We start from the raw sequence: 25,921 nt of genomic DNA, 5'->3' as shown, positions 1-25,921 counted from the left end.
AGAGGCAAATGGCACACTTGCCCAAACATTATAAAGTTTAAGGTCCACAAATGTCACTGCACAAAATTTTACATTTTAAAGTATTTTTACCTTTAATATTTTTATTCTTTTTCAGTAAGAGATTATCAGTATTTTATCAACTGCTTTATGAAAATTTATACTGTACTAGTTAAATGAAATTAAATCAACTCTATATTATTGACATTAAATCAAAAGTAATGCTTTTCTTTTTACAACAATATTTTCCTTTATTAAGAAACTAAAAGCTTCTTAAAGATTGATATAATGTTTTTTTTGTTGTTTTTTTCAAATTTTTTTTATTTATCAAAATAGCAATAATAAAAATCTTACTAATTGAATTGTTGCTTATTTATATTCATTCATGGGACTATCTTGCAATAAATAGTTTAGAACTTTTACTATTATTTTTTACTTTATATGTAATTTTTTTTCTTTAAAAACGATTTAAAACTCTGAAATTTTGAGGGTCCTCAAATCAGTATTCTGCACAGGATCTAACTTTCTCATAATCATACCATCTGAAACTTTTTATTACAAAAAACAATTTTTTAACTTTTATAATACCAGAAAAAGCTTTAATTTTTAATATTTTTCAATAACTCAATTTTTCTTCTTCTTTTCTTTTTGAAGATGAAAACATATTTTTTTTTATCTCCCATACAATAAAACTGATTGAATTTTTGTTGAAAAAAATTGCAATTTGAAATTTTTTGTTTTGTTATAATGTATATAAAGAATTGGCAGGATTATAACTGATTTTGAATGAAGGTAAACTAAAAAATACGTCTGATTAGGAAAAAGGGAAATTGTAAGTTATCTACAAAAAAGTGTCTCTCAAATTTACTTATTAATTTTACTAATTGACTTATATACAGATCTTGAATTTACGGTAGATTTTAAAGAAGTATTGTATTTTCTACATGGATTGACTCATGTTTGGACACACCTATTGAATGTTCTATTAATCAAGTTTTCAACAAACTCATCTTTTTCAACTTATGATAACTGCCTTTCAAGTTTTCAAAATTTTACTATAGGGTGATTCCACCGTTTATGAATGTCTCATTTGCTGATTTTAAAAGTTTATTACTCAGTTAAAATCTGAGTATATCTAATAATTTCTCTGAAAATAAGTCTTGATGTCATTTACAAGTTTTAGAAAGTTTTTTCTTCTTAAAAAAATGAAAAATTATATTGCGCGTCCTGAGGTAAACTTTTTTCGAGCTATCAGCGACAAACCTTTCTGCGAGATACTTTTAATAATAAAAAACATATATATTACTAATTTAATATAATAACAGTGCTGTGGTTACAAAAAAAACTATATAATTATTTTTTTAATTGGACATGGAATAATCTTTTACTCTAATATTATGGGTGATATTCTCGCATTTTGTTGGAGAGGGGAATGCACAAATTATTTTCTTTTCCGCATTTCGTAAATAATCGTCATAAAAAAAATTTAAATTCATGAAATCTGTAGAAGTAATTGCCAAAAAAGGATCAACGAAATCATGCAAATCAGACTCCTCAAATGGTTGTTTTGTTTTGAGATTAGGTTGTTGTAACAAATAATATTGGGTTTAAAAACTATGCCATTGGGTTTAAAAACTAAACCATTCAATAGAATTATTGCCTTGAAAAGTAAATGCTCAAAAGCACGATTCGAAATTTCCATATTGTTTGAAATATATCGGGATATTTAAAATTCATGTGAAAATTAATTTGAATAACTACTAATGATACAATCAATACATTACATTAATCGACAATTATCAACAATAATTATCGGCCTAAATTGAGCGAGTCAAAAAGTGATTATCTAAATGCATGATTAAAATATTAAGTAAAAATTTCTGTAGAAAAAAAAAGTAATTTTTTACAATTTTTCATAAAAAAAATCTTATTGCAAGAACTCTGTAACATTCTGCGACAATGTCGTGATTTTGCCACGGTATTATGTGACATGAGAAACACCAGTTTTTAAATTTAAAGAAAATTTAAGCAAATAAAAGCTACCAAAAAATTAGAGTAGGTGTAAATGACAAAGATTTATTTTTTAAAGAAAGCTTTTAGAACTGCTCGGTTCTGTTTGCCATCTGCCCTGTAGTATGAAAATTTGATTAAATTAATGATATAGGTTGCAAACTTGAAGAAGGCATATTACCTTGAGGACAGTGTATATAAAGAAGACTATGATCCCAACAGTATAAATTGGCATGATTATACTCATGGCACCACCAGACTTCGGTTGAGACTTGACAGGCTGCCTGGATTGAGGATGAGGAAATGGCTGAAAGAGAGATCAACATGTTAAAGTGTGTATAGGAACATTGTTACAATGAGTACAAGATTTAAATAACTATGGATGGTTGATTGAATGTTGATTGATTGAAACAATAACAAGCTCCCTAAAACCGGAAGGAAATTAGAAAACTTCTGGTGTATCCCTCTGCTTATGTTATACTTACGAGATAATGTGTGAACAGGCTTAATACTCTAGGACAGGGGTGGCGAACCTTTATGCACCAATGTGCTATTTTTTCAAAATATTGTTTAATGAGGTAATAGACGTGCTGTCAAATAATTTTGACTTCGTGATTATTGAGAAAATAATAATACTAAATACTATCAACTCAAAACTCTTTATTTACTATGAAAAAAAAATTGCAATGTTTTTATACGGGCAACAGTTATACGTGTAATTCAACTTAAAGTAACATTAGTGTGACTTCTGTTATTGCAGATTAGATGACAAATAACTTACATTAAAGTTGTAAGATGTTAGTTTAAGCAGGACTGTTAATTTCTTTTTTGCTTGTTATTTATTGTTAGCTCATTTTTTATAGTTATTGTTTTATTGGAATTAATTGTAAATTTTTTTTTGTTAATTTTAATGTAATTGTTAACATGCTTCATAGTGAACTTGTGATCGGTGGCGTGCCCAGAATATTGTGTTGCGTGCCATAAATGGCACTCGTGCTATTGGTTCGCGATCCCTGCCCTACGAAGTTTTATTATTGTGATTTGTGTTTAAATTTCGGCATAGTTTTTACATTCCAAAGAGTTATTTCACCGTTCATTTTGTAATTTACAAATTCTAACAGGTCATTAGCCTACAAAAATGTGACGAAATTAATATTACAGCAAAAATAAAGCGTAAGCTTAGCCATGTTTTGAGTGTTATTCCTTACTTACATCGTAAAATAACATCGTTGCTATTTTTTGGATAGCAACATAGCAAGCCTGCAGAATCTTCGAATTTATTTGCTGTTTGCTACGTTGGAAGTTAGATTAGGAAAATGCGTTATATTGTAAACACTACAAGCATAATAATATTGGATGGATAATTTTTCCAAGCTTAGGTGTAAAAATCAGTCGGAAGTAGTAACTGGGAAGTCTTACCGCAACTTTTAACCCCTACCGCCATCTACGTTTAGTTTCACACAGTCAACCATCCATAAAAGAAGAAATATAACAGCATTACAACCAATAAATAGATTTTAATCAAATTACAAGTAACAAAGTCTTTTTAATTTTGACAATTACTTTTATTTAAAACATTAACTCTAGTTATCTTATCTTCTAATAAAAAGTATTTTAAAAACTGGAATTTTACAGTCATAATTTAAAAGTAATTAGTAGATAAGGATAGGAATAGCATGGAAAAAATATAGAAATAATTAAGTTAATAATATTAGAGGAGTTATGAATTAAAGAAGCTTAAAATTATCCATGATTGGCCGTGCAGTATAAAAAAATTATAAAATAAAAATTTAAATATATACTCTTCCATCTCTCATCATAAATTTTTCATGGACATTCTCAGGAGTCACACTTCCTCTCATGCGAGGATTGATTGATCCAGGATGCAAATGGGGAGGACGATCAGTCTCCTTATATCCTACAGACAAAAATAAGCATATTAGAACAGTAATAAGAAGATTTCAAAATATCCTTAAAGACATCTAATTTTATTATATACATTTTATACCTTAAAAAAATTTTTTTTAGTATATAAGTACTATAAGTAATTTAAATAGAAATAATTAAATAGAGATGTGGTACAAATATTCTCATAACCAGTATCATAATAAATATTTTTAACAATGCACATCTAACAATAATCTCTACGAAGGTGCGTAGCCAAATCTTTTAACAAAAAAAGCACTTTTTAAGTATTTAATAAGCACTCAAAAAATATTTTTATGTACTACATATATTAGTAAAATGCAAAATAATTTTCAAAGACTTTACATGATCAAGATAAAATAAATAGTTTTTGACAAAGAATTATTTTCTTGATTATACTTGATTATAAGAATTATTTTCTTAAAATTTCAAGTCTTATGAACGAAGTTATTCCTTGTTTTTCCAACTAAACCACAAAAATAGTGCCAAAGTTGAAGCGTTTCAAATACCTATAGATTCTTATAGAGATCCATAGGCCATACTGGGGCAAAAAATATAATCATAATAAATCAAAATTTGTAAGATAATACAAAATGATCTCACAATATTAACTGGATATAAGTTAAAAAATATAATTTAAAATTTTACAAATAAAGTTATTTTATTGTTTCTAATAAAAAAATTTCCCTTCCTTTTTTTGCGAATTCCTACAACAAGCAGTATTACAAACACTACAAAGAAAATTGGCTAAATACTAATTAGTGTTTGTTGTAGCAATCTATTGTATAAAATCTATACTCTTTATTCTTTTTTTTTAACAATAATGGTCAGTTTTTTAGAAGTAATATTTAAATTTTTGAAATTTTTTTTTAAACATATCCCAATTTGCATAGGAGAAAAGAGTTTTTAATAACATTATGCTTGAATCAAAAGCCTAATCATTATCATCATTAGAGTCAGCCTTCTTCATTTTTCCTTCTATCAAAACAACTAAAGCCCTTCCAAATAAATTTTTACAATGATTTTAGTATCTAAGTAAATTTTGCAATTAAATGACAATTTTACTATTAATTGTTTGATTTCTATAATCATAATTAATTCATATTTTCTGATAGTTTTCCATAACTTTGACCAAAACACATTTGATTTATGATAGAGGATCTTATAATATACATTCTGTTGATACCAAGCATAGGAGATTTTATTGATTGCAGTAACCAAGGCACTACCTTACACTTGAAATAAAGTTTTTATAAATGTATAGTGATTTTTCTATAGAGAACTTCCAATTTCTTAGTCTTAGTAGTCTTAGTAACCAAAGTCTTAGTAACCATTATTCATGCATATTATATGAAACAAATAAATTTATAACAGAAATCACCAGTAAGGAGAGATTTCCATATCGTGATCTGTGGCAGAATAATTGCCAAATCTTGGCAACTTCCGGGCAAGGGCCCGCGAGAAACTAAAAAAGAAAACTTCACAGAAAGGGACCAACTCAAAAAGTAAAACTCATAGACATCCCAGGACAAACATCTACATACTTTTCTGAAAAAAGTTGCAAGTTTAAAATCTATTTGGTATTCCTGGTGATTATAGTTGGCGCCAGATCACTATACAGAAATAACCCCACGGTTTAGGTGTTTTTAAATTTTAAGGAAATATTTATGTATCAGCAGTTGTTTGCACCAATTACTAGCATTTTTGTCATAAAGGTCTTGTTTTCCAGTGAAGCTTTGGCTTATACTTGAAAGATTATTGCAAACAAAATATGACTTTTTATATAAAAGTTAAAGACAATGAGAATATGATTAAAAATTATATAAAGTTGATGGCAATTTTTACAGTTTTCTATTGGCTAAGAAAAAACTAAATTTGTAGTTACTTTATACACATCCTTCCTAGCCTATACATAGGAAGGATATTTAATAATTATCTTTTTAATTTTATTTAACAAAAATTCATAAAACGAACTTTCTTTTTAATTAAAAATTTATAAACTAATAACAAATTTTGTAATGCTTCAATAATGTTACATAAGAAAATATTAATGTTGGTTTGGTGTAGAATCGGAATTGGGCAACTAATCATGAAACTTTTACTGTAAAGAAATCCTTTCATTTTCCTAATACTTTTATCTCAAATTAGTATATGAACATTATTCAGAGAACACAATTAATAATTTAAATCTTCCATTCCCTTAGAATTTCTACCTCAATTTTTTATTATGAGATCATTATTGTTAGAACATAAATAGAGTCAAATTAAGAGAGGCACCCAATCAATAATTTTTACCAAATATTGTATAAATAAATATTTTAAATGCAATACTAAGTTAACAGTAAATTTAAACTCACTTCCATCACTATCCACTTTGGAGCTTGATAAAGCAAATGCGGCCTGCCACATTGGATAAAATATTTTCGGCCATAATATCGCAAAACATCCGAGAACAATCGCTAACACAGCAAGAGTTTTTCCAGTTCCGAAATCCGCTTGAGCCATTTCACAAATTAAATTCCTTAGGATAAAAGTCAATCATTCCATTAAAATTCTCAGTCGAACATTTATTTAATAAAATTTCAATACAGTATATATAATTAATGAAAGAAAATAAAATTTAATACAATAACAATTCTCAGATTTGTAGCAAATACCACAAATCTATAGCAGAACTGTTTTCATTTTTGAAGACATCTGGAATGCAAAAGCGTATAGCTTTCATAGGAAATTTTATTGCTTTAGCTATTTATTCACCGAGGGAAACATCTCAACTCTGCTTCACCATAAAATAAAAATAAACAATAAACCGATACCAATCAAAACCATGGCCCCTGCCACTGAGAGACGACCGCGTGGTAGGCGGGGAATTAAAAATATAACAAATTATTTTACTTTGTCGGATATTAAAATTATACTTCAGAATCCTACATACAATTGGTTAATTGCTTTAGGACTTTTAGTGTTTGAATTATTTTTAACTCTATACATAATTTATAAAGTGCCTTGTAAGTGTGAATATCACGTTTAAAAATATTGATATTAGAAAAATGCGTACCGTAATGTTATGCAAGCAATTTTATTATAAAGAAATGCGTTGTTTATATTTTAACTATATTTTATTTGGGATGATTTATGTATTGTGATTCCGTTCGGGGATATACTTTTACACTTTCATAAAAATTGAATTATTGCAATGAAGGAGCATTTAACTGGTATAAGGAAACATTTGCTGTAAATTTCAAGATTGAACTATTTACAGATTTTTTTCATTTAATTCGAAAATAAAAGAGGGGGACACATTAAATAAATTTGTGTGAAAGACTAAAAATAACTCATTTTCTTAAACATTCAGATTTTGCATGACGTAATAAAATTTGCTATTTCTATATTAATAAAATTTAATAAGAATTTGATAAAACAGTAAAGCAGAGAAATTAATAAAAATAATAATTTTAAATTGCAACAAAAATGTAAAAATTTTTTAAGCATGTTTTGTCCTTAAAATGTTTTAAAATTAAATCATATTAAAGATTCAATTAACCCACTGCGCTCTTTTTCCTCTGCTACAAAAATATAGTTTTATTGCTGCTATGACAAGAATAAAATTCGTCAACTGTTATTGAAAAAGTATCATTGGTATATGATCCACCTGCGAATCTGATAGTCGTTCATATAATTTCACTCTCTTTGTTAGACGAGAGCTGTTATCGCACACAAACAAAGTATGAGAAATATAAATCAGTTACTTTTGAATTGTTAAGGAAACTCGAACTCATAAATTTTGATTTCAGTGTGTACCGTTATTTTAAGGAACAAAAATTGAACTGTTATAATTTTTAAATGGAAAATTTTTATAAGAATTATTCAAATAAAATGCCTTTATTGCATCAGACTTGCAGAAATGTGAGTAAAGAAAAGAGGAAACATATGATGGTCTTGTTGAAATTCATTCCTCCTGTTTAACAAGAGTTTTATAAAACTTTAAGGATAAGTCGGCATGAAGGGAGCTCATAAAAGCTAATGAGATAAACATTTATATGGATGAGGAATCAAGTTAAAGTATTGCTTATTATATTATGTATCAATAATGGAACATATACTCGTTATTTTTGATAAAATCTATAATAGAGTACTTTAACTTTTTTGAGATAAAAAAAATTGCTCTGTGACTGAATTTGGATTAATAATTTTCTTTCACTTGCCAAAGCGATTAACTCCCTTGAGAACAAAAAGATGTTACTAATGATAACAATTGTCTAAAGACATTCTTTTTTTTCTTCTTAATGGCAGGTACTGAACTTTCGCTCTTAACCTTGGAAGTGTTACTCATTTAACATTACCCAGTGGGCACCTATGAACCTCACTCATGAGGGTGAGCAGCATTACCCACACCACACTGCCACAGAGGCCTGTTTAGAGGGTCGACCACATTAAGGCATCAAACACAACAAAGGGCAACATACAGTGAGAAACTACTTTCTCCATGCCCTGAGCATGATTCGAACCCGGAGCTATTGGCTTCCCAGTTAGGCACGCTAAAAGCTCGGCCACCTGGCCGGCTCTAAAGTTAGTCTATCTTATACTTTCAATCGGATGTTAGATAAAAGATGAATATGCAGTTATACAATCTGCATTATATTTTTGAATTTTTAATCTAAGAATTTTAAAAATGTATATTTATACTGCTTAATAATTTTTCTCAATTTCTTGTTTAATGGAGTTGATCGATAAGGCAAGTGATGCATTCATATATGCATAAAAAACAAACCTGCAACTAGCATGAATAATCAGTTAAAATAAGTTATTAGTAGGTAGATTGAACATTGTGCTGATTTTTTAGTTTGGTTTATATTGAAATAGGTCGAGAGGCTTGTGAAATAGTGCTCTTAATACTTTTGAATTCAATTCAAGTAAGCTTAGAAGAATAAATAAAATAATAATTTAATTTGATAAATATCAGTTAAAAAATATTCTTTTTTTGTTCCTTGGCTAATCTAAGAATTGATCCAGGCAATTAGGCTGTGATTCAATGTTATTCAAAAAATTAGAATATTGACTTTGCAAAGGCTGATTTATAGAATAATTATTATATTTAACAAATGAAACATTTCCAAAAAATATTTTGGTTTTAATAACCAAAATAGATACTTTGAAACAAACAAATCTCTGTCTGCAAGGTTTAGATTTTAAAAGACTCCATTATTTATTTGTTAGTCATCCAAATTTTTTTACTCATTTGTTGCATTCTTCTAAATTTCATAAACTGCTTGTCTGCTTTGAAGGAAAATAATGTTGGAAGAAATAATTTCGTTTTTAAGTGGACAGTGTAGTTTTTCTGATGCAAAAGAAAATTGACATTTCTAATTTAAAAAAAAAGCTGTTATACAAACTTGTTCTATACTAAACATAGCAAGTATTGCAGAATGAAATAGTTGTACTTAACAGATGACAAAGACAAAAGATCCAATCAGCATGCTCAAAATCCTTCAGTTCGTGTAATTAGAAGGATTGCTTAGATGCTACTTGACAGCATCCCCAACAGCACTAAAAATGAAAAGAAAACCTGCAAAGGATCAATATGAAGGGCCGCTCTGCGTAGTTCCACTGTCCAATATTTCTCACTCTGATGTTTTTATAAGACTAAGTACCACTGCCTGTTATGCCTGTCTACACTACCCGATGTACTGTATAAGAAAGTCATATTTTTAAGTATACATGGCAGCAGCGCCAACAATGACTAGAGCTAATCAAATGTAGGATGTGTTACACGTGCTTGACCATGGGTTATGTGAATACCTTGTAAAGCCTATAACACTGGTGATGTGAATAGCAATCAGTAGATTTTTCGTTCTGTATAACTTTTATCATAAGAACTTTCTAACTGGTCAAGAGATAGTAACTACCAACTTGCTCTCATTTTTAGAAATTTTAATAACTTATTTAGATTTATAGCACCAAAAATTAAACCTTTTGTCATGTAATCAAAAGTATTCATCAAAAATTCGTTTGGTACATGATAAGTAAAAGATAATTTGAATTCATATTGAGTTTGTATTTATGGTGAATTTTTTTTAAAATTATAAAGTATTTTTTTAATACTAATTAGTTGATTTTGAATCCTTGTTTAAAAAAAATCTATTAGCTTCTGATAATGCCTCCTTCAGAATGAAAAATTTCTTGCTATGCGTTTTTTTTAATGCAATTTTAATAGGTATGGAAAATTTCTTCCACAGTGAAAAAAAAGAAATTTTCTTTTGTGAAAGAAACTTGCCATCTAAAGAAATATCAATCAGTAAAGCTTTTTTTAATTTTTTTTACAGTTTTTAATTGCAAACTAGGTTCAATAGTTGTATTAATTTCCTAGTTACTTAATACATAATTCTTAAATAATCCAAAACTGAAAAGCAACAATTAGAAATCGAATGAATTTTTTTAGAAATTAAAATAAGTAATTTTGCAATATTTTATGTATATGAGTATAATGAAACCTTGTTTTATAATTATATGAAGAACTGTTAAATTATCATAGTCAAATTTTATTAATAATACTAAATTAACAAATTACATTCTAAACATTCATTTTGAAGATTTTTATTTTCTTCCATTTCATAAATTTTCTTCTATTTGTTGTCAGTTTCTTCCATTTTGAGCAGTTTCTTAAATATTTTTCAGTTTTCTCTAGTGTTTTAAAGATATGGGCTTCTTCTAAATAAAATACTAACCTTTGCTTTCAAATATGTATTTAAACAAACTGAAAACTTTTTTTTTCTTTTGGATAACAGGGTTTCATCATTTTTAAATCAACATGAATATTTCTAATAAAGATAATATTTTAAAACTTTTAATTAAATGTTAATTTCTTTCTGATAGAAACTATTTTTTTCCTAATGATGCTGTTTTTTTATTTCTCTCTCATCTTTTTCAGATACAGAGATAGATTGGAAAGCGTACATGCAGGAAGTAGAAGGAGTGCTCAATGGCACGCTAGATTATTTAGAGTTGAAAGGTGACACAGGACCATTAGTGTAAGTATTGTGTGCCACATAACTTTTTTTTATGATTATATGGTTTCTGGTGACTCTTTATTTTTCAAAACTTGATTCGAAGCTACCCAGATCACAAAATACAGTAACATTATATTAAATATCATTTTAAATAGTTTTATCTATACATTATTTTTTAAGGAAAGGTGCATAAAAAAAGATATAAAAATAATCGTAATGTTGAAATTATTGGCTGCTTGTTAAAAATTTCAAGTAGTTTTTAATTGCAGACATTTATAAAAATATAAAAGTAATCACTCATTTCAAAAAGTATTAATTTATCTGGGCAATTTATTAGTATCTGTAAATATATTGAATAAAAAGTATTTTATTTATTTATTTTGGTGGAAAGGCATACACTTATTTAATTTTTTCAAAATAAACTTTTTTAAAAAATTTTCCTATCTAGCACACAAGTAGTATCGCGTACACTCTGAGTACCTCTATCCAAAAAGAAATTTTTTTTTTATTTTTTTCTGTTTTAATCTGAACTCAAACTATTTCACAATTTCATCTTATTATTCATTTGTATAGTCTTAGATTTAATGTTTTAAATACTAAATTTAACCTTTGTATATTATATATATATATATATATATGTGATTGCGCGCATAATATTTTTATAGCTAGCGNATGTATGTATATATATATATATATATATATATATATAATTTTTAAACTGTTTTATGTCCATTTTCTCTTCTTAAAGAATTTTTGTTAACTGTTAGTTTAGTATATCTATTTTGAAGACATTTTAACTTTTACTCCACGTCGGTATATTTGTTTTTTGCTTTCTTTTATCACAATCTCATTTTCAATTTAGTTTTTAACAATATGGATGCATTATAAAGAGTAATTTTTTTCTTATGATAATTATTAGAATATGGCTTAAGCATTTTAACAACAATTTTTTCAAAACAAAACTTACTCGCCAGCGATAAATATTCACTCACAAATGGCAAGCGGAAATTTTGCTCCCAGCATTAAGGTAAACTAAAGTTATTATAAATTTATATGAAATTCACTCGTTGTGGGCGCTTTCAAACAAAAATTAAATAAATTGCATCTCTTTGCTGAGAAAAATGGTGCCCTGATTGAGATTGCTATATCAATGACATGCAGATTCATAATTTTGAAAAAATATTTGCTACCTAGATTATTTGATTACCTAGTTAATCTGTAGCAAATCGAATATGTTATTAAAAATTTTTTTCTTCTGCTTATAGATATCCTGCTGGCTTTGTTTATGTATATTCTATTTTATATGCAATTACTCAAAAAGGAGAAAACATTTTCCTTGCTCAACACATATTTGCATTTTTATATCTCGCAACTTTGTATTATGTTTTCAAGCTCTACACAAGATCTCAATATGTAAGTTATTATTTTAGTTTTGTTTCTCATGTTATAGATCTATTGTTTATAAAAAAAAACGATTGCATTTTGCGCTCTTTGTGTTATATTTCTTTTTATCAGTTCTCTATATCCATTACTACAATGAATTTTGCTTTTTAGCATTGTTTCCCTTTAGTGGCTTCAGTTAACATTTGCAACCTTGTGTTCGTAAAATTTTTATTATTTTTTACAGGGTTGCCACTTCTCAGGGAGAATAGATAAAATCTGAAAAATGCGGGGAATTTAAAAAAAAAAAAATCATTTAAAATAACAGGGAGTTTTGAATTTTCCCTTTCAAACTGGGGGGAAAAAAACAGGGAATTTTATTTCTTATATTTGTCTTTAAAAAAATGCAGACACAATTTTTAAAAGACAAAAGCTCAATCTATGGGATGTTTAAAGATGATAGTTCAGTGATGTTATATTACTCAATTTATTATAGCATTATTTGTTTTAAGCTGTTCCTTATTTCTCTAAGTTTTTCCAGCAACTGAAACTAGCATCATTATCCTGGTATAGCACACAAGAGCTCGGTAAATGTACATTCCCTCTTAATATATTGTGTATAATATGTGCAGGGAAACACAGGGAATTTTTTTTACTCATATGAGTGGCAACCCTGTTTTACATGCTTGCTTTTCCTTTTTAGTTTTATCATTCTCTATACTGTTACTTTCTTTGTTAATTACCATGTAAATTGGTGAATCTCCATGTAAATTAGTTAATTACTATGTAAATTAGTTAATCACCATGTAAATTAGTTAATTATTATGTAAATTAGTTAATTACTATGTAAATTAGTTAATTACGGTGTAAATAATGCTTTACAGGTCCCACCTTATGCTCTGATTTTCATGTGCTGTACCTCCTACAGAGTGCACGCCATATTTGTTCTCAGATTATTTAACGATCCAGTTGCAATCTTCCTGCTTTTTGTCTCCCTGAATTACTTGTTTGACCAACAATGGTTCAAGGGATGCATACTTTACAGGTATTCATGACATTCAATTTTTATTCAAATTAGTATTCAATATTGTTCTGAGTGTATACAGTGTTGCATACCTGCCAAGTCTCCTGTTTTTTAACAAAGACTCCTGTATTTTACTACAATCTCCTGTTTACCTACTCAAATTTCTCCGTATTTGTGGAAGAAATTTAAAAAAAAAAATATGTTGATAAAATATCCTCTGATGGCAAAAATAATTATCTTATTCCTCAACAGATGGTGCTATTGCCAGTACTGCAGTATGTTGAGTGTTAATTATTTAGGTCGAGCCAAGGTAACTTAGGGTATACAGCATTTGCCTTCCAATAAGGTGAACCCAGGTTCAAGTCCCAGCGATGACTGGTCAATACGAATTCCGCATCCGGCTTGCACCGACCACAGTGCTGGCGGAAAATATACTCAGTGGTAGACTGAGTATATTTCACGGTTTAGAGTCTCTTTGTTGTCAGGCTAACCATGGGAGATTTTCATCATTTTCCTCTCCATGTAACTCAAATGCCAATTATTTCCATCAAAAAGTCCTCCATGAAGACAAATTTCTTCCAATACTTGATCCAGGAATTCCCTTGTGTTCTGGATTGTGTTCAAAATTACAAGGCTACGGAGTTGAGCATCAGTGGTCATAAACCCAAAATTAAGTCGATTAGTAAAATCTCCGTTATTTTATTTTTTCTATCAGCAGGTATGGTGTTGGGCCTTGAACCCACAATATACAACAAGCGTAAAAACTTCAAATTTAAGGTGCTTAGTCTACAAAACTATTTCAGTTGTATTAGCATTATTATTTTCCATGCTATTAAAATTTTAATGGATTTGTTGCAATAAAACCAATTTTATGTTGGAAATCGAAAATTTTAAAGCTATACTCATTTCTAATTAGTATAGCATTAAAATTTTCAATTTCCTATATTTTTTAATTTCAGGATTTCAAGTAAATGAAATTATTTTGTATTGAAGTATAAAATTTCGGTGTGGTATCATTTTTATTCTGTTACTTTGATCTAAGTGTTACTTTTTTATATTTAATAGTAAATTCATTTACATTTTTTTAATATTACAGGGTGCATAGACTTTTTAAAAAGTGCATAAGGGTGCTTATTTTTGATTTATGTGTTTTAAAAGCCATTTTTTTATTGGGGTTATTTGTAAAAAAGTGCTTAATTTTCTCTCTTATAAAAAAGATATATTTTTTTCTTTGTCGTATCGATTGCATTGTAAATTATAAAAAATATGTGATTTTTCACAATTTTCTCTTCAATATATTATTTGCAACTAGTTATTTTATCATGATTATGTAAAATTTTCGAATTTGATTGATTTTATGTTTATAAATCAAGAGCTTTAAACAATAGAAGAAAATTTTTTTTTATTACAGCACAGATCCTAATTATGTTATTATTTTTTTTGGTGATTACAAATATTTTTTGAGTGCCTAAAGAGTACTTAAAAGGTGCTTATTTTTTGTTGAAAAATCTGGCTATGCACTCTGTATTATATTCATACATTGATCTAAGTGTCTCAAAATATAATTCTATATTATACTTCTGAATACTGATAACTAGTTTAGAATGTAGTCACCTCTGCTATTGCAAAGATTTTTTTTTTCTTGACTGACATTCAAGTTGACAGCAATGAATAATGCTCATTTTATTTTGCTTTTAGTTTAGCAGTTTCTGTTAAGATGAACATCTTACTTTTTGCACCTGGATTGCTCTTTGTTTTACTGCATTCTGTTGGATTGAAAGACACATGCAAATATATTATGATTTGTGGCTTTACTCAGGTATGGATCAATTGTTTATGTGTATTTGTATTAACATTTGCTCTGTATTATTTTATACCCTTTTCACCTGTGTCATGATTGTTACAGGCGACTATTTGCAACTATTTTCAGCTTGAGGCAACTTTTCTTGCCTGAAAAGGCTAGAAAAGCAACTATTTTCAAGAAAAGGAGACTATTAGGATACTTTTTTACACTCATAGCGATGTTTTTTAGTATTAATGGGGTTGACAACCTGCAGCCCGCAATAGCTTCTGAGCACAATGATTTTTTTCTTAAAAAGTAAAAAATGTTAAATCATTAAATTGTTGAATTTCAAGTTTGAGTCATCACTTTTAAATGCACTAAATTTGCACAGATTCCATTAAAAGTCTATTTTGTTTCTTGACCTCCTGTTCAAGGGTTATTACTATGAAATTTTGCTTCATTTAAAAATAAAAATAAAAATTTTAATACAATATTACGATACATGAATTTTGAATTTGAGTAATTACTTTTCACTCTATATATATATAGGCCAGCCAAGACTCCCTGTGTAGTAAATCGTGACTGATGCATGTTAAATCTGTTAAACTATTAAATGAACTAATTTGGTTTTTGGTGAGGCTGGTCGTGGGGGATTCATCACCCATGCCCTATCTTTATAGTAAAATTTATCAAATCAAAACCAACAGCCGCATCTTCCATTACACAAATTAACAATGTTTTAATTTCAAAAATATTGAAAGCCTACTTTTAAATTTTTTAATTAAGGAAGCCTTGAATTCAATTACAAATTTTAATTAACTATTGATATGAGGGAATATTAACTAATTGATACTGGCTATTTTTTTTTAATGCGACAGTACTAGTGAAATTTTTTAATGATTGATCTCAAACTGTTATGAGCTGTTCAGTGATCCATTCATAAAATTATGCTGGAAAAATGTAAAAAAACTTTTTGTTCCAAATGAAATAATTCTGAAGCCAAAAATAGTATATTTTATTCTTCTATAAGATTTGCTTTTATTATGTATAAGAAGAGCAAATTTAACATCTGTTTTTAGTTTGCTTTTTTTTTATAAAGTAGTTTGGTGTATGTATACTATTCCTAAAAATGATGGCCTGATTTTTTTTTCTTTTGACCTGTTTCTTTATCAGTAGTAACTTAATGGCATTTTTAATAATCACTTTTCAAGTCCTCTTTGTTTTCTCGTGCAGTCAAATAAGCTCTGATGTTTTGTGATTTATAGATTTCGATAGTGATTTATTCTTTACTTAAAAATTTGTGTGTATACTTATTGTCCTAATTTTTTCTAAGGATATTGGAAATATATATTCAGGATTATTTTTAAAGTACATCTTATATGTTAAATATACTCTTAAAATTAAATCTTGCTCTAAGTTGTATGTTTTTTACCGTTGTGTTTTTATACTTTAGAGTTGATTTTGTAGGGGGGGGGGGAGTTGACTGAAAGAAGACAATATTTAAGTTCAAAATTCTCTTTTAGTATCCTTTTTATTTTTTATTTAGCATTAGCTATTTCTTACTTAGCATTACCCTAGTAGCTTATTATAATGATATTAATAAGTTACTTGGGAATAAACTACCCTATGGGAATATTTCCATTATGTGTTCAGCATAAAGATATCATGTATATGGGTTACATTAACTTACTTTTTTTTTTAACATTGAGGAAGTTTTAATGTATCAAACATTAAAGGACCACAACTGATTGATCCTTCAAAAGTTTTAGGATGACAAGAAAGTTTCTAATTTTAATTTATTTTCTTTATGTTCCATTTTTTTTGGTAAAAAATTGTGTTAATAATTTTTTATTATTTTATTTCTTCAGGTTTTGCTGGGACTTCCATTTCTAGCCACTCACCCTTTTAGTTACATTTCCCGCTCTTTTGACTTCGGAAGAGTTTTCCTGCATGTCTGGACAGTGAATTGGCGTTTCATTCCGGAACATATTTTTGTCAGTCCATACTTTCATCTCCCTCTCCTCCTCTGTCACCTCATTGTCCTTGTTGTCTTTGCCATAAAGTGGACAAAGTAAGTGTAATCCAAATAAAGGTAGAGTATACTTTGTGTTTCATAAGAATAAAGTAAAACAAGATGAATAAAATAATTGCATAAAAACAGATCCACTGCCAACTCTACTGTATTTTGCAAGTTTCTCCTGGATTTTGTATTCTTTATTAAATTTCCTAAAACTGCATAAGTTATCTAAAAAATTCCTTATTAAAATAGAATTTTTGCAAAATTTATTCCTTTGCTTGAATACTTAAATAAGTATTACTAATGCATAATGAAGCAAGCCTCTTTTATAGAAATCAGTTTAAAACTTTTTTTGGTGTTCTAAAATGCTCATTTTATTTTTATTCAGAATTACCTTTTTAAATTAATTTAAATTTTTTTAAAATTTTCTTCAGGAATTAAATACCTATTAATATTCAAAATTATGAGTAATCATAATAAATAACATTTCAATTTCATTAAAGACAATTTTAACTGGAAATAAATGCAGACCTTTTACAGTTATAAGTTTAATGAAGTTTTTGTATTTTGATGTCTAAAAAATCTCTAAAATACCCTGTATTTAAAATATTTAGTATATGCAATTATTATTATTTTGTAAAATTACTGATTTTTTCCTATCCATCCTATCTATGCACTATAGTTTCGGTTTTATTAACTAGAGCTTTTCTCAGTGTCAAAACAAAGAATGAATAAAGAGAACAAGAGACAAACAGGTTGTTACATGGAAAAAAATTGTTTAATAGGAGGAGAGAGGCTAGCTTGAACAAGATAATCAAATAAAATTCTTGCACATTTGAGGTTCTCATCATGCTTCTTCCCAGACACCTGTTTCGTGTCAGGCTTTAATTTATTATCATGTTCAAGATACCTTCCTTTTACTGTTGGTTGAACCTCTTTTTTCCTTGTTGCAAATTGTTTGTGCCTTTTTTTTTTCTTCTGTCATTCTGTTCACACTGAGGAAGATTCTTGTTTACAGAACCTTAACTATGGTATGTTTGTCTTTATTCATGACTAATAAAGCATTTAAATTTTTGATTCTGGATATCATAGGAATACCCTATGATACTGGATTTTCTAGTCTTTGAAATTCAGGCGAAACATCCTAATTTAGTTCATAAAACAGCCTTTTTTTCCCCCCTCCCATTTGTTGCTCAACAGGCTCAAAAAAAAGGGAAAACCTCTTCATTCCTCCAAATTATCATATTTTCAGTGCTGTGTTTCTTGATTTAAATGGTAAATAAAGAAATAAACTAAAGACTATAAATCATCATATGAAGTAATCAAAGATGTTCCTACTTTGAAGAAAAACTGCTAAATGTTTTACACAAAAGTTTTATTCAAAATTATAAATGTCTTATTTTTAAATTATGATAGAAAATACATTCTTGATAAAAAAATATACTTTTATTTGAAAATGTGTTTCATTTAGTTTCAAATCTGGCAAAATGTTTGTTATGAGATATATTTTTATGTATAAATATATTTATATTTTTTATTTTATCTTGTATTCAGGGAATTTTTAAAATTAAAAGCTCTTAAAATGTATACTTCCAATACACATTCTATGAGTAAGGAAATTAAATATTTCAGTTTTGTCAAAATAATTTCATTTTTCATACTGAATACATGTAGTCCTTTTTCTTAAAAAATTGCCATGAAGCAGTTAAATATTAACTTTTTTCTTTAAAAAAATATAATTAATTTTCTTTGCATGCTTAATAATTTTTTGCTAAATATTAATACCATTTTTTCAAATTTAGTAATTATATTTTATAGCTAATTGCTAATCTTATTTTATTTATATTTTTAGAAATTTCGGCACAGGAGCTTTGCATTCTGACCAAGAAGATAGTTTACAAATTGATAGTATCCTTTCTCAAATAATAAAAGATAACAATAACAAAGTAGTTGATATCACTGCCAAAAAAACACTTTTTAAGGCAACTGGACCACAGGGATGAGATTCTTCCGCGGATTCGCGGATTTCCGCTTTTTTTCAGATTTTTCCATTTTTCCCGCTAATTTCCGCTGAAATTTTTTTTGCCCAAGTTAAAATGTTTTATGAGGAATTTAATTTTCCGCGGAGGGAAATTGTTGAAGTCCCTTTTCCTCCCTCTGAAGTTTCTCTAAAAATCATTTCCTTGGGATAAAACTGGTTGACCTTTATACAGGGATGAGATTTTTTTTGTCTCTCGAATTTCAGCCTTTTTATCAAAAACTCCGATTCTCTAAAAGTTTCGTTTTTTTAAATAAATATCCCGTTTTTTTTAAATTCAGTCATTGAAGTAAAATAATTATATTTATTTACGATTTTCAAAGATAAACAGAAAATTCAATCTACGCCCTAGCTGCTAACCCTTCCGCATTTTTACTTATTTTAGCTATTTTCTCCGATTTCACGCACAGAAAATAAGATTTTCCGTATTTTTTATCCGTCGGCTGGATAGCTCGTATTTTCGTAATTCAGATCTCGATTTTTATTCACGCGATTTTAATATCAATCATCGATTTTCGTATTTACCTGATTTAAAAGTTGCACATTGCGATTCTTATTTACGCTATTTAAATATCGTATATTATGATTCTTATTTACGACATTTAAAAATCCAATATCGTGTTTTGTATTTATGCATTTTTAAAATCTCGATTTTATTATCAAATCTCGATTTTCGTATTTACCTGATTTAAAAGTTGAACGTTGCGATTCTTATTCAGGCGATTTAAATATTGTACAGTGCGATTCTTACTTACGAGATTTAAAAAATCAATATCGCGATTTGTATTTACGAGCTTTTAAAGCCCTATGTAGCAATTCGTATTCACGTGAGCTTAAAATCCAATATCGTGATTCGTTTTTGTGGTTGTAATATCGCGCGATTTAAAAATTATGCATCGTGATCAAAAAATTAAAAAATCATGATTTGTATTTTCGCATTTTTTAAATTCGATGTAGAGTTTCATATTTACGTGATTTAAAAGTCTCATATCGGGATTTATATTCACATGGTTTACAAGTTTAAAAATCGCACTTTTTGTCAAATTTTTGTTTACATATATATATATATATTTTTTTTTCTTTTCTTTTTTTTGTTTTTTGGATTTCCTCTTTTTTACTTTCTGACTACTCTCATCCCTGGGACCAGTGGTTATGTGTTCGAATCCCACCTTTGGCAGGGATGTATCTTTCTCTCTCTCTGTTCTATGCTCTTTCTTCTATGTGATAGCGTGAAAAGGCCAGAGATGATTGTGCTTGGAAAAATCCGGATTTTTTGCTAATTGCGATACGGAAGTCCAAGGTCCAGAAGTTTCAAGAAATCATCGATTGCATTTATGCATAAAAATTCTTGTACATTTTATTTAGAAATATTAGAACTAGAATTTGCACTTGGCATATTTGGCTGTAAATATTTTTCTGGTAGAATAATAAATGGGATTAGAGGTAAAAGTAAACTTATAAATAAATTATTCATTTAAATTATTCTGCATGTAATTTATTTAGAATTTTATGTTTTGAAAATATCAATGACTTGAATTTATAAATACATAATTTTTTTTTGAATGCATCATTAATGGTTTTACTCAAGAAATTTTCAGGATTTTTTAGTTAGGCTTCCTGTGCCGCCCTAAAAACGGGTTGGTGGTTGTATGACGTGGGCTACGCTACTCCACCGCCCTGGCTTAGCAACAGCGTAACAATAAGGGAGTAGCAATTCTGGCATTTCAATGGAAAGTAGGCCCAAAGTACCCGTCATAAAAAAAAGGCAATTGTTATTGTTTAAGACTTGGGGAAATATTTTTGAAATGATGGAAAATTTCAATTTCCGTATCATTTTTAAATGGTACAATATTTTCTATTTTTATGTAACCTCTTGTATTTACTATCTCTTTTTTTATTTTGTTTATTTAAACAAATGTTTATTTTTATTTATTTGCATGTGAAAAAAAATTTTATTACATTAAATCTTTATAACACTAACTGAGAAACATAAGACTTAGCATTATATATAATTTTCTGTAATTTAGCTTATTTCACATATCATTAATTTGACCTGTTTAACATGATTGTATATATCGGAAACAATCAGTATCAATATTTTTAAATAAGTAATAAGAAACAACAATTTGGACTTTAGTATTTATCACTCACAGAAAAAAAATTTGCATTAAGAGCATTTGAGCTAAAATTCAATAAATTTATTAAGTTCATTAATCACACTATTAATAAATATGAGGGAACTTGTTTTTTTTTAGGAATTAAATTATTTATTTTGGATCAATAAAATTATGGAAAATTTGACAATTTAATAAGCATTCAATAAACACGCTTTATTTAATTATTTTTATGAAAAGTAAACTTTTCTGAGTAAATGCTAATTTTATTTTAAAATCCCTTCATTTCTAAAAATATGCGAATTTTTTTTGTTTTAAATCAATTCTGAACAGGGAAGACAAATTTCCTCAGTGGAAAAAAAAAACACCTTTTAAGAAAAAGTTTTAATTGTACCCAAGTAAAAGACATGGAGAAAACTTTTTTTTAAAGGAATATCAAATGAAAGAAAGTTTTTTAAACAGTTTGGAATAGCAATCTAGTTTAAATAATAATATTAATTTTCGAGTTATTTAATCTATTATTATTAAGTGAATGTAATGCAACAGTTGGAAAAATATGTTTATAAAATTAACATAATCACATTTTTTTGCAATTAAATTAACAAAATCACACACCATTAAAAAACACACATTCAATTCACAATTGTAAATAGCATACTAATATTTCTAATCAAATACCGTGAAGTGTGTATTTTTAAACTGACTCTGATTTATAATTTTTGTTTTAATATGATGTGAAAAAAAATTTTTAAAAATTTTTTCTTGTAGATGTGGAGAAGTTTTTACTTTCTGGTGCTGTTTTAAATTTAATTTGTTTAAACTGAAGCTGTTCTTATAATACTTTGAATTGTACTTTTTTGCAGTTTATTTCATTTCCTCCAATTTCTTCCGGTTTCCACATTAATTTACACTTTAATGCTGCTTGTTATGAGATGTGAAAAAATATTTTTTGAGTTATCCTTAACTATGTTGATAGATTTCATGTTTGTGATGTTTACTTCCAATTTTGTTGGAATTGTTTTTGCCAGATCTCTTCATTACCAGTTTTATGTGTGGTACTTTTTTACCCTCCCTTACCTCCTTTGGTCCACAAACTATCCAGTCGTCTTCAAGTGAGTTCATAAATTTTATTTTTAAAAACACTATACAAGGTAATTCAAAATGAATTCAGCGATTACAAACAGCTATAACTATTTAATGAAAAATAATTTATTGATAAGATTAACATAGAATGTAGGTGGAATTTCAAAATTTCTTTCTGTGCGAGAGCACAGTAAAATGGAATTCTTCACTTAATCAATGAATTCGCATGCGCAAGCTCATTAGTGAAAATGGCTAGTCATGTGCAGAAAACAGGGTGCACAGTGTTTTTAAAAAGTGCTGAAGGGTGCTTATTTTTGATTTATGTTTTTTAAAAACCTTTAAAGGTGCTTTTTTTATTCGGTGTTTTTAAAAAGTTCTTAATTATCTATCTTTAAAAAACATATTTTTCCTTTGCTGTGTTGACAGTCGTTCTAAATTACAGAAAATGCATGATTTTCATAATTTTCTCTGCATTATTTATCAGAAACTATTTATTTTATCACGATGATGTAATGTTTTTGAAAATGATTTAAAATTTTATTGATTTTATGTTTGTAAATTAAGGACAATAGGAAGAATTTTTTTTATTTATTACTGCACAGATCCAAATTTTGATTTTTTTTGTTTTGAAAGTGATTAAAAAAACTTTTTGAGTGCTTAAAATGTGCTTGTTGTTTGTTGAAAAATCTGGCTAAGCACCCTGAGAAAAGTATGCTGCATGTTAGAATTTAATTATTGTCATTCTGTTATCACAGCGTAGAGAAGATTTCGTCAGCGTTACTATCGAGAACCTCCAAATAGAAACAACATGTGCTTCCCATCCCCAGACCAATTTTATAATTGTCGTTGAAAAGCCGACCCAATTTTTCGGTTTATGACTGCTAATATTCAACTTCATAACCTTCTAATTTTGAACCCAATCCAGAAGACAAGGGAACTCCTGGATCAAGTATTAGGTGAAATTTGCCTTCGTGGAGGACTTTGTGATAGAGCTAACCTGAATTTGCGTTATGTGGAGAGGATGACCACGAGAACCTCCCACGGTAAGCCTGACGGCAAGGGGACTCTAGCCCATGATCCGTCTACCTCTGAGGATATTTCGCGCCAGCACTGTGGTCGGTGCAAGCCAGATGGGGATTTGTATCAACGAGCCATGGCTGGGATTTGAACCCGGTTCATCCCATTCAAAGGCGAACGCTCTACCCCTGAGTCATCGAGGCTCAAGCCCAAAACAATTTTTATTTTATTTTATATCCGTCGTTGAACAGCCGACCCAATTTTTGGTTTACGACTACTAATGTTCAACGCTGTGGTCTTGTAATTTTGAACCAATCAAGAAAACAAGGAAATTCCTGAATCAGTATCCCCACGGATATTGATTTGTTATGGGAATATGAGGGACTTTTCGACTCCCAACCAGGCTATCCCTGCCTAAACCCAAAACAATTAAAGAGCTCAAAGAACGCATTTGTAATGTGCTTGCGTCAATGACTGCACAAATGCTTCAGAATGTATTTCGGGAGATGGACTACCGCCTAGATATTGTCTGCGTGTCCAGAGGAAGTCACATAGAAAATCTGTGACGCATGTATACAAAATTTTGTTGTTTCTTCTACATTCTGTGTAAATTTTATCGAGAATTTTTTTTTCATTAAATTGTTATAGCCGTTTGCAATCACTATATTCATTTTGAATTACGCTGTTTAATCTATTGACGCAAATTAAAATGCTATTTAAAAAAAAATTAAAATTAAATGCTTTAAATTAATGCTTTTTGCTAAAAAAATGCTTTTTAATTAAAATGCTTTTTGCATTTTAATTAAATTGCTTTTTAAAATGCTTTTTGCTATGTAATGCTTTTTAAATGCTTAACATAGCAAATTGAAATGCTTTTTGCTATGTATGAATAAAGCAAAATAATGTGGTTTAACTACAAAGTAGTTTAACCAGTTAACCACTCTGCATGCGTCTGCCCTATTACTTTTCTACTGTGATTTTGTGTTCAGACACTGAAGAAGATTGTTGTTTGAACCGAAATTATTGTGTGTCCATTTCTGTACCGTTACATCTGCTTTATACATGTTGTTTAGCTTTATTCAATACTTAATGTGTTTACTGCTTTATTTATTATTTTAATTTAGGGTTTTAATCAGATTCTGCTGAAAAGATTAACCAATTTTGGAAAGTGATCCACCAAAACTTTAAAATATTAAATTCGGAGACCAACATTAATACAGTAGGGAACCGATTATCCGGAACGGTCGGGACCATCGCTATTCCGGATAACTGGTTTTTCCGGTTTTCTGAATTGCTACAAAAAGCCGTTTTTTTTATTGTTAAACCCAACTTAAAAAAAAAAAAAAATTGGAAATAATCTTAAAAATAAAAAAAACGATGAAGTAATACACTAATGATTATTTTCAAATCGATGGTAAGGTAAACATCTTTAAAAAAAGAAAGAAAAATCGCAAAATCTTATGAGGAAAAAAAAATTTTTTTTTTTTTAATGGCGAGAAAATTTAGCGAATTTCGTTCCGGTTTTCTGATTTCCGGATAACGGGTTCTGTACTGTATAAAGCTTTAACCTTAAAAATGCCGGGCTGTGTAAGGTCAGGAAACTGGCCTTGCATCAGAAAGGTTCTGGGTTCGAATCCCAGACAAGGCATGGATATTCTTCATTCTCTGTACTATCTGTCCTTCCTGTGGGAGCAACAGTAGCCCACCTAATATGGTGACCCTGAAAGAGTGGCTAATGTTATAACAGGCGAGCATTGGAAATAAAATTTAAAAAAAAAAATCCTTAAAAATGGATGGTGAATTTAGATTCAGTTTCAAAGCGATGTGAATAATTTGCACATGCATAACTAAATTTTCTAGAGGGAGCAGATACTAAAAATTTAAACAAATAATAAATATTTAAAAAAAAATGCAGAATTTTTTAAAAAAAATGTTTATTTTTTCACCTAAGTGCTACTAAAACTATTACCAATTGTATATCTACTAATCCATGTTGGTATTACAAAATTCTGCCATACGAGAATCAGCATTCTTAAATTGTCCTTAATTTAGACGCAATTTTGTCCTTCATTTTTATATTTTGGACTTCCAGCCCCGAGGAGAAAAAAAATATACATAAATATTTTTTAGCTTCTTTATAGCTATTATTTATTCTGGTTTAATCATAACTTAATGTTTATATACTTCGAAAACGGACCTCTGATGACCCGATCTTCTTGTGTCGAGGATGCCGGGTAATTGAGGTTTGGAAATCATTTGATTAGTATAATTCTCTTGATAGGTTGTGTATACTGGGTATATTGGAGTTGTGTTGGAATACTTACCCTTCAACGGCATTGAGCAGCGGCTTCCTGCACCTCTGCCACTTCCTCATTCTTTTCCACTTGCTGTACTTTGGAAAACCCCACCCAAGACTCAAGCCCATAAAGAGTGCAGATTAAAATACTTATTTTAAAAATTTATATTTATTTACATAGTCACCTCTGTGATCAAAGTACCTGCCAAATAAATATCTGTTTCATGTT

The 25,921-nt window shown here is 28.6% G+C and overlaps 2 protein-coding genes across 4 annotated transcripts in view; one reads left to right on the top strand and one right to left on the bottom strand.

Moving 5' to 3' along the window:
* LOC107456684 (resistance to inhibitors of cholinesterase protein 3) overlaps nt 1–6,622 on the bottom strand; it is a 17,861-nt gene extending 11,239 nt beyond the window's left edge. For both annotated transcript variants that reach the window (XM_016074618.4, XM_016074620.4), the window contains exons 1-3: nt 6,291–6,622; nt 3,810–3,925; nt 2,189–2,314 (exon numbers count right to left, since the gene is read on the bottom strand). In XM_016074618.4, coding sequence (XP_015930104.2) covers nt 2,189–2,314; nt 3,810–3,925; nt 6,291–6,438 — 390 coding nt within the window. In that variant the 5' untranslated portion in view covers nt 6,439–6,622. The remainder of the gene's footprint in view (nt 1–2,188; nt 2,315–3,809; nt 3,926–6,290) is intronic.
* On the top strand, nt 6,605–25,921 carry LOC107456683 (Alg3, alpha-1,3- mannosyltransferase). 2 transcript variants are annotated; one of them, XM_016074616.4, is made up of 9 exons: nt 6,605–6,941; nt 10,862–10,961; nt 12,206–12,353; nt 13,205–13,365; nt 15,043–15,163; nt 16,996–17,198; nt 18,997–19,052; nt 22,273–22,408; nt 25,678–25,921. In XM_016074616.4, the coding sequence occupies exons 1-9, from the start codon at nt 6,761–6,763 to the stop codon at nt 25,835–25,837; spliced, it is 1,266 nt and encodes a 421-aa protein (XP_015930102.1). In that variant the 5' UTR covers nt 6,605–6,760; the 3' UTR covers nt 25,838–25,921. The 2 variants fall into 2 exon arrangements, with proteins under 2 accessions (XP_015930102.1, XP_071042894.1); XM_071186793.1 differs by lacking the exon at nt 6,605–6,941 and adding an exon at nt 8,227–8,502.

This window comes from Parasteatoda tepidariorum, chromosome 10 (genome assembly GCF_043381705.1).
Source record: "Parasteatoda tepidariorum isolate YZ-2023 chromosome 10, CAS_Ptep_4.0, whole genome shotgun sequence".
Lineage (NCBI taxonomy): Eukaryota > Metazoa > Arthropoda > Arachnida > Araneae > Theridiidae > Parasteatoda > Parasteatoda tepidariorum.
This window is presented reverse-complemented; position numbering and strand designations above follow the sequence as displayed.

Coding starts and splice junctions, on each gene's coding strand:
- LOC107456683 (XM_016074616.4), top strand. CDS start 6,761: ATGGCCCCTGCCACTGAGAGACGACCGCGTGGTAGGCGGGGAATTAAA. Junction 12,354..13,204: donor TCTACACAAGATCTCAATAT/GTAAGTTATTAT, acceptor AATGCTTTACAG/GTCCCACCTTATGCTCTGAT. Junction 17,199..18,996: donor TTTGCCATAAAGTGGACAAA/GTAAGTGTAATC, acceptor TTATATTTTTAG/AAATTTCGGCACAGGAGCTT.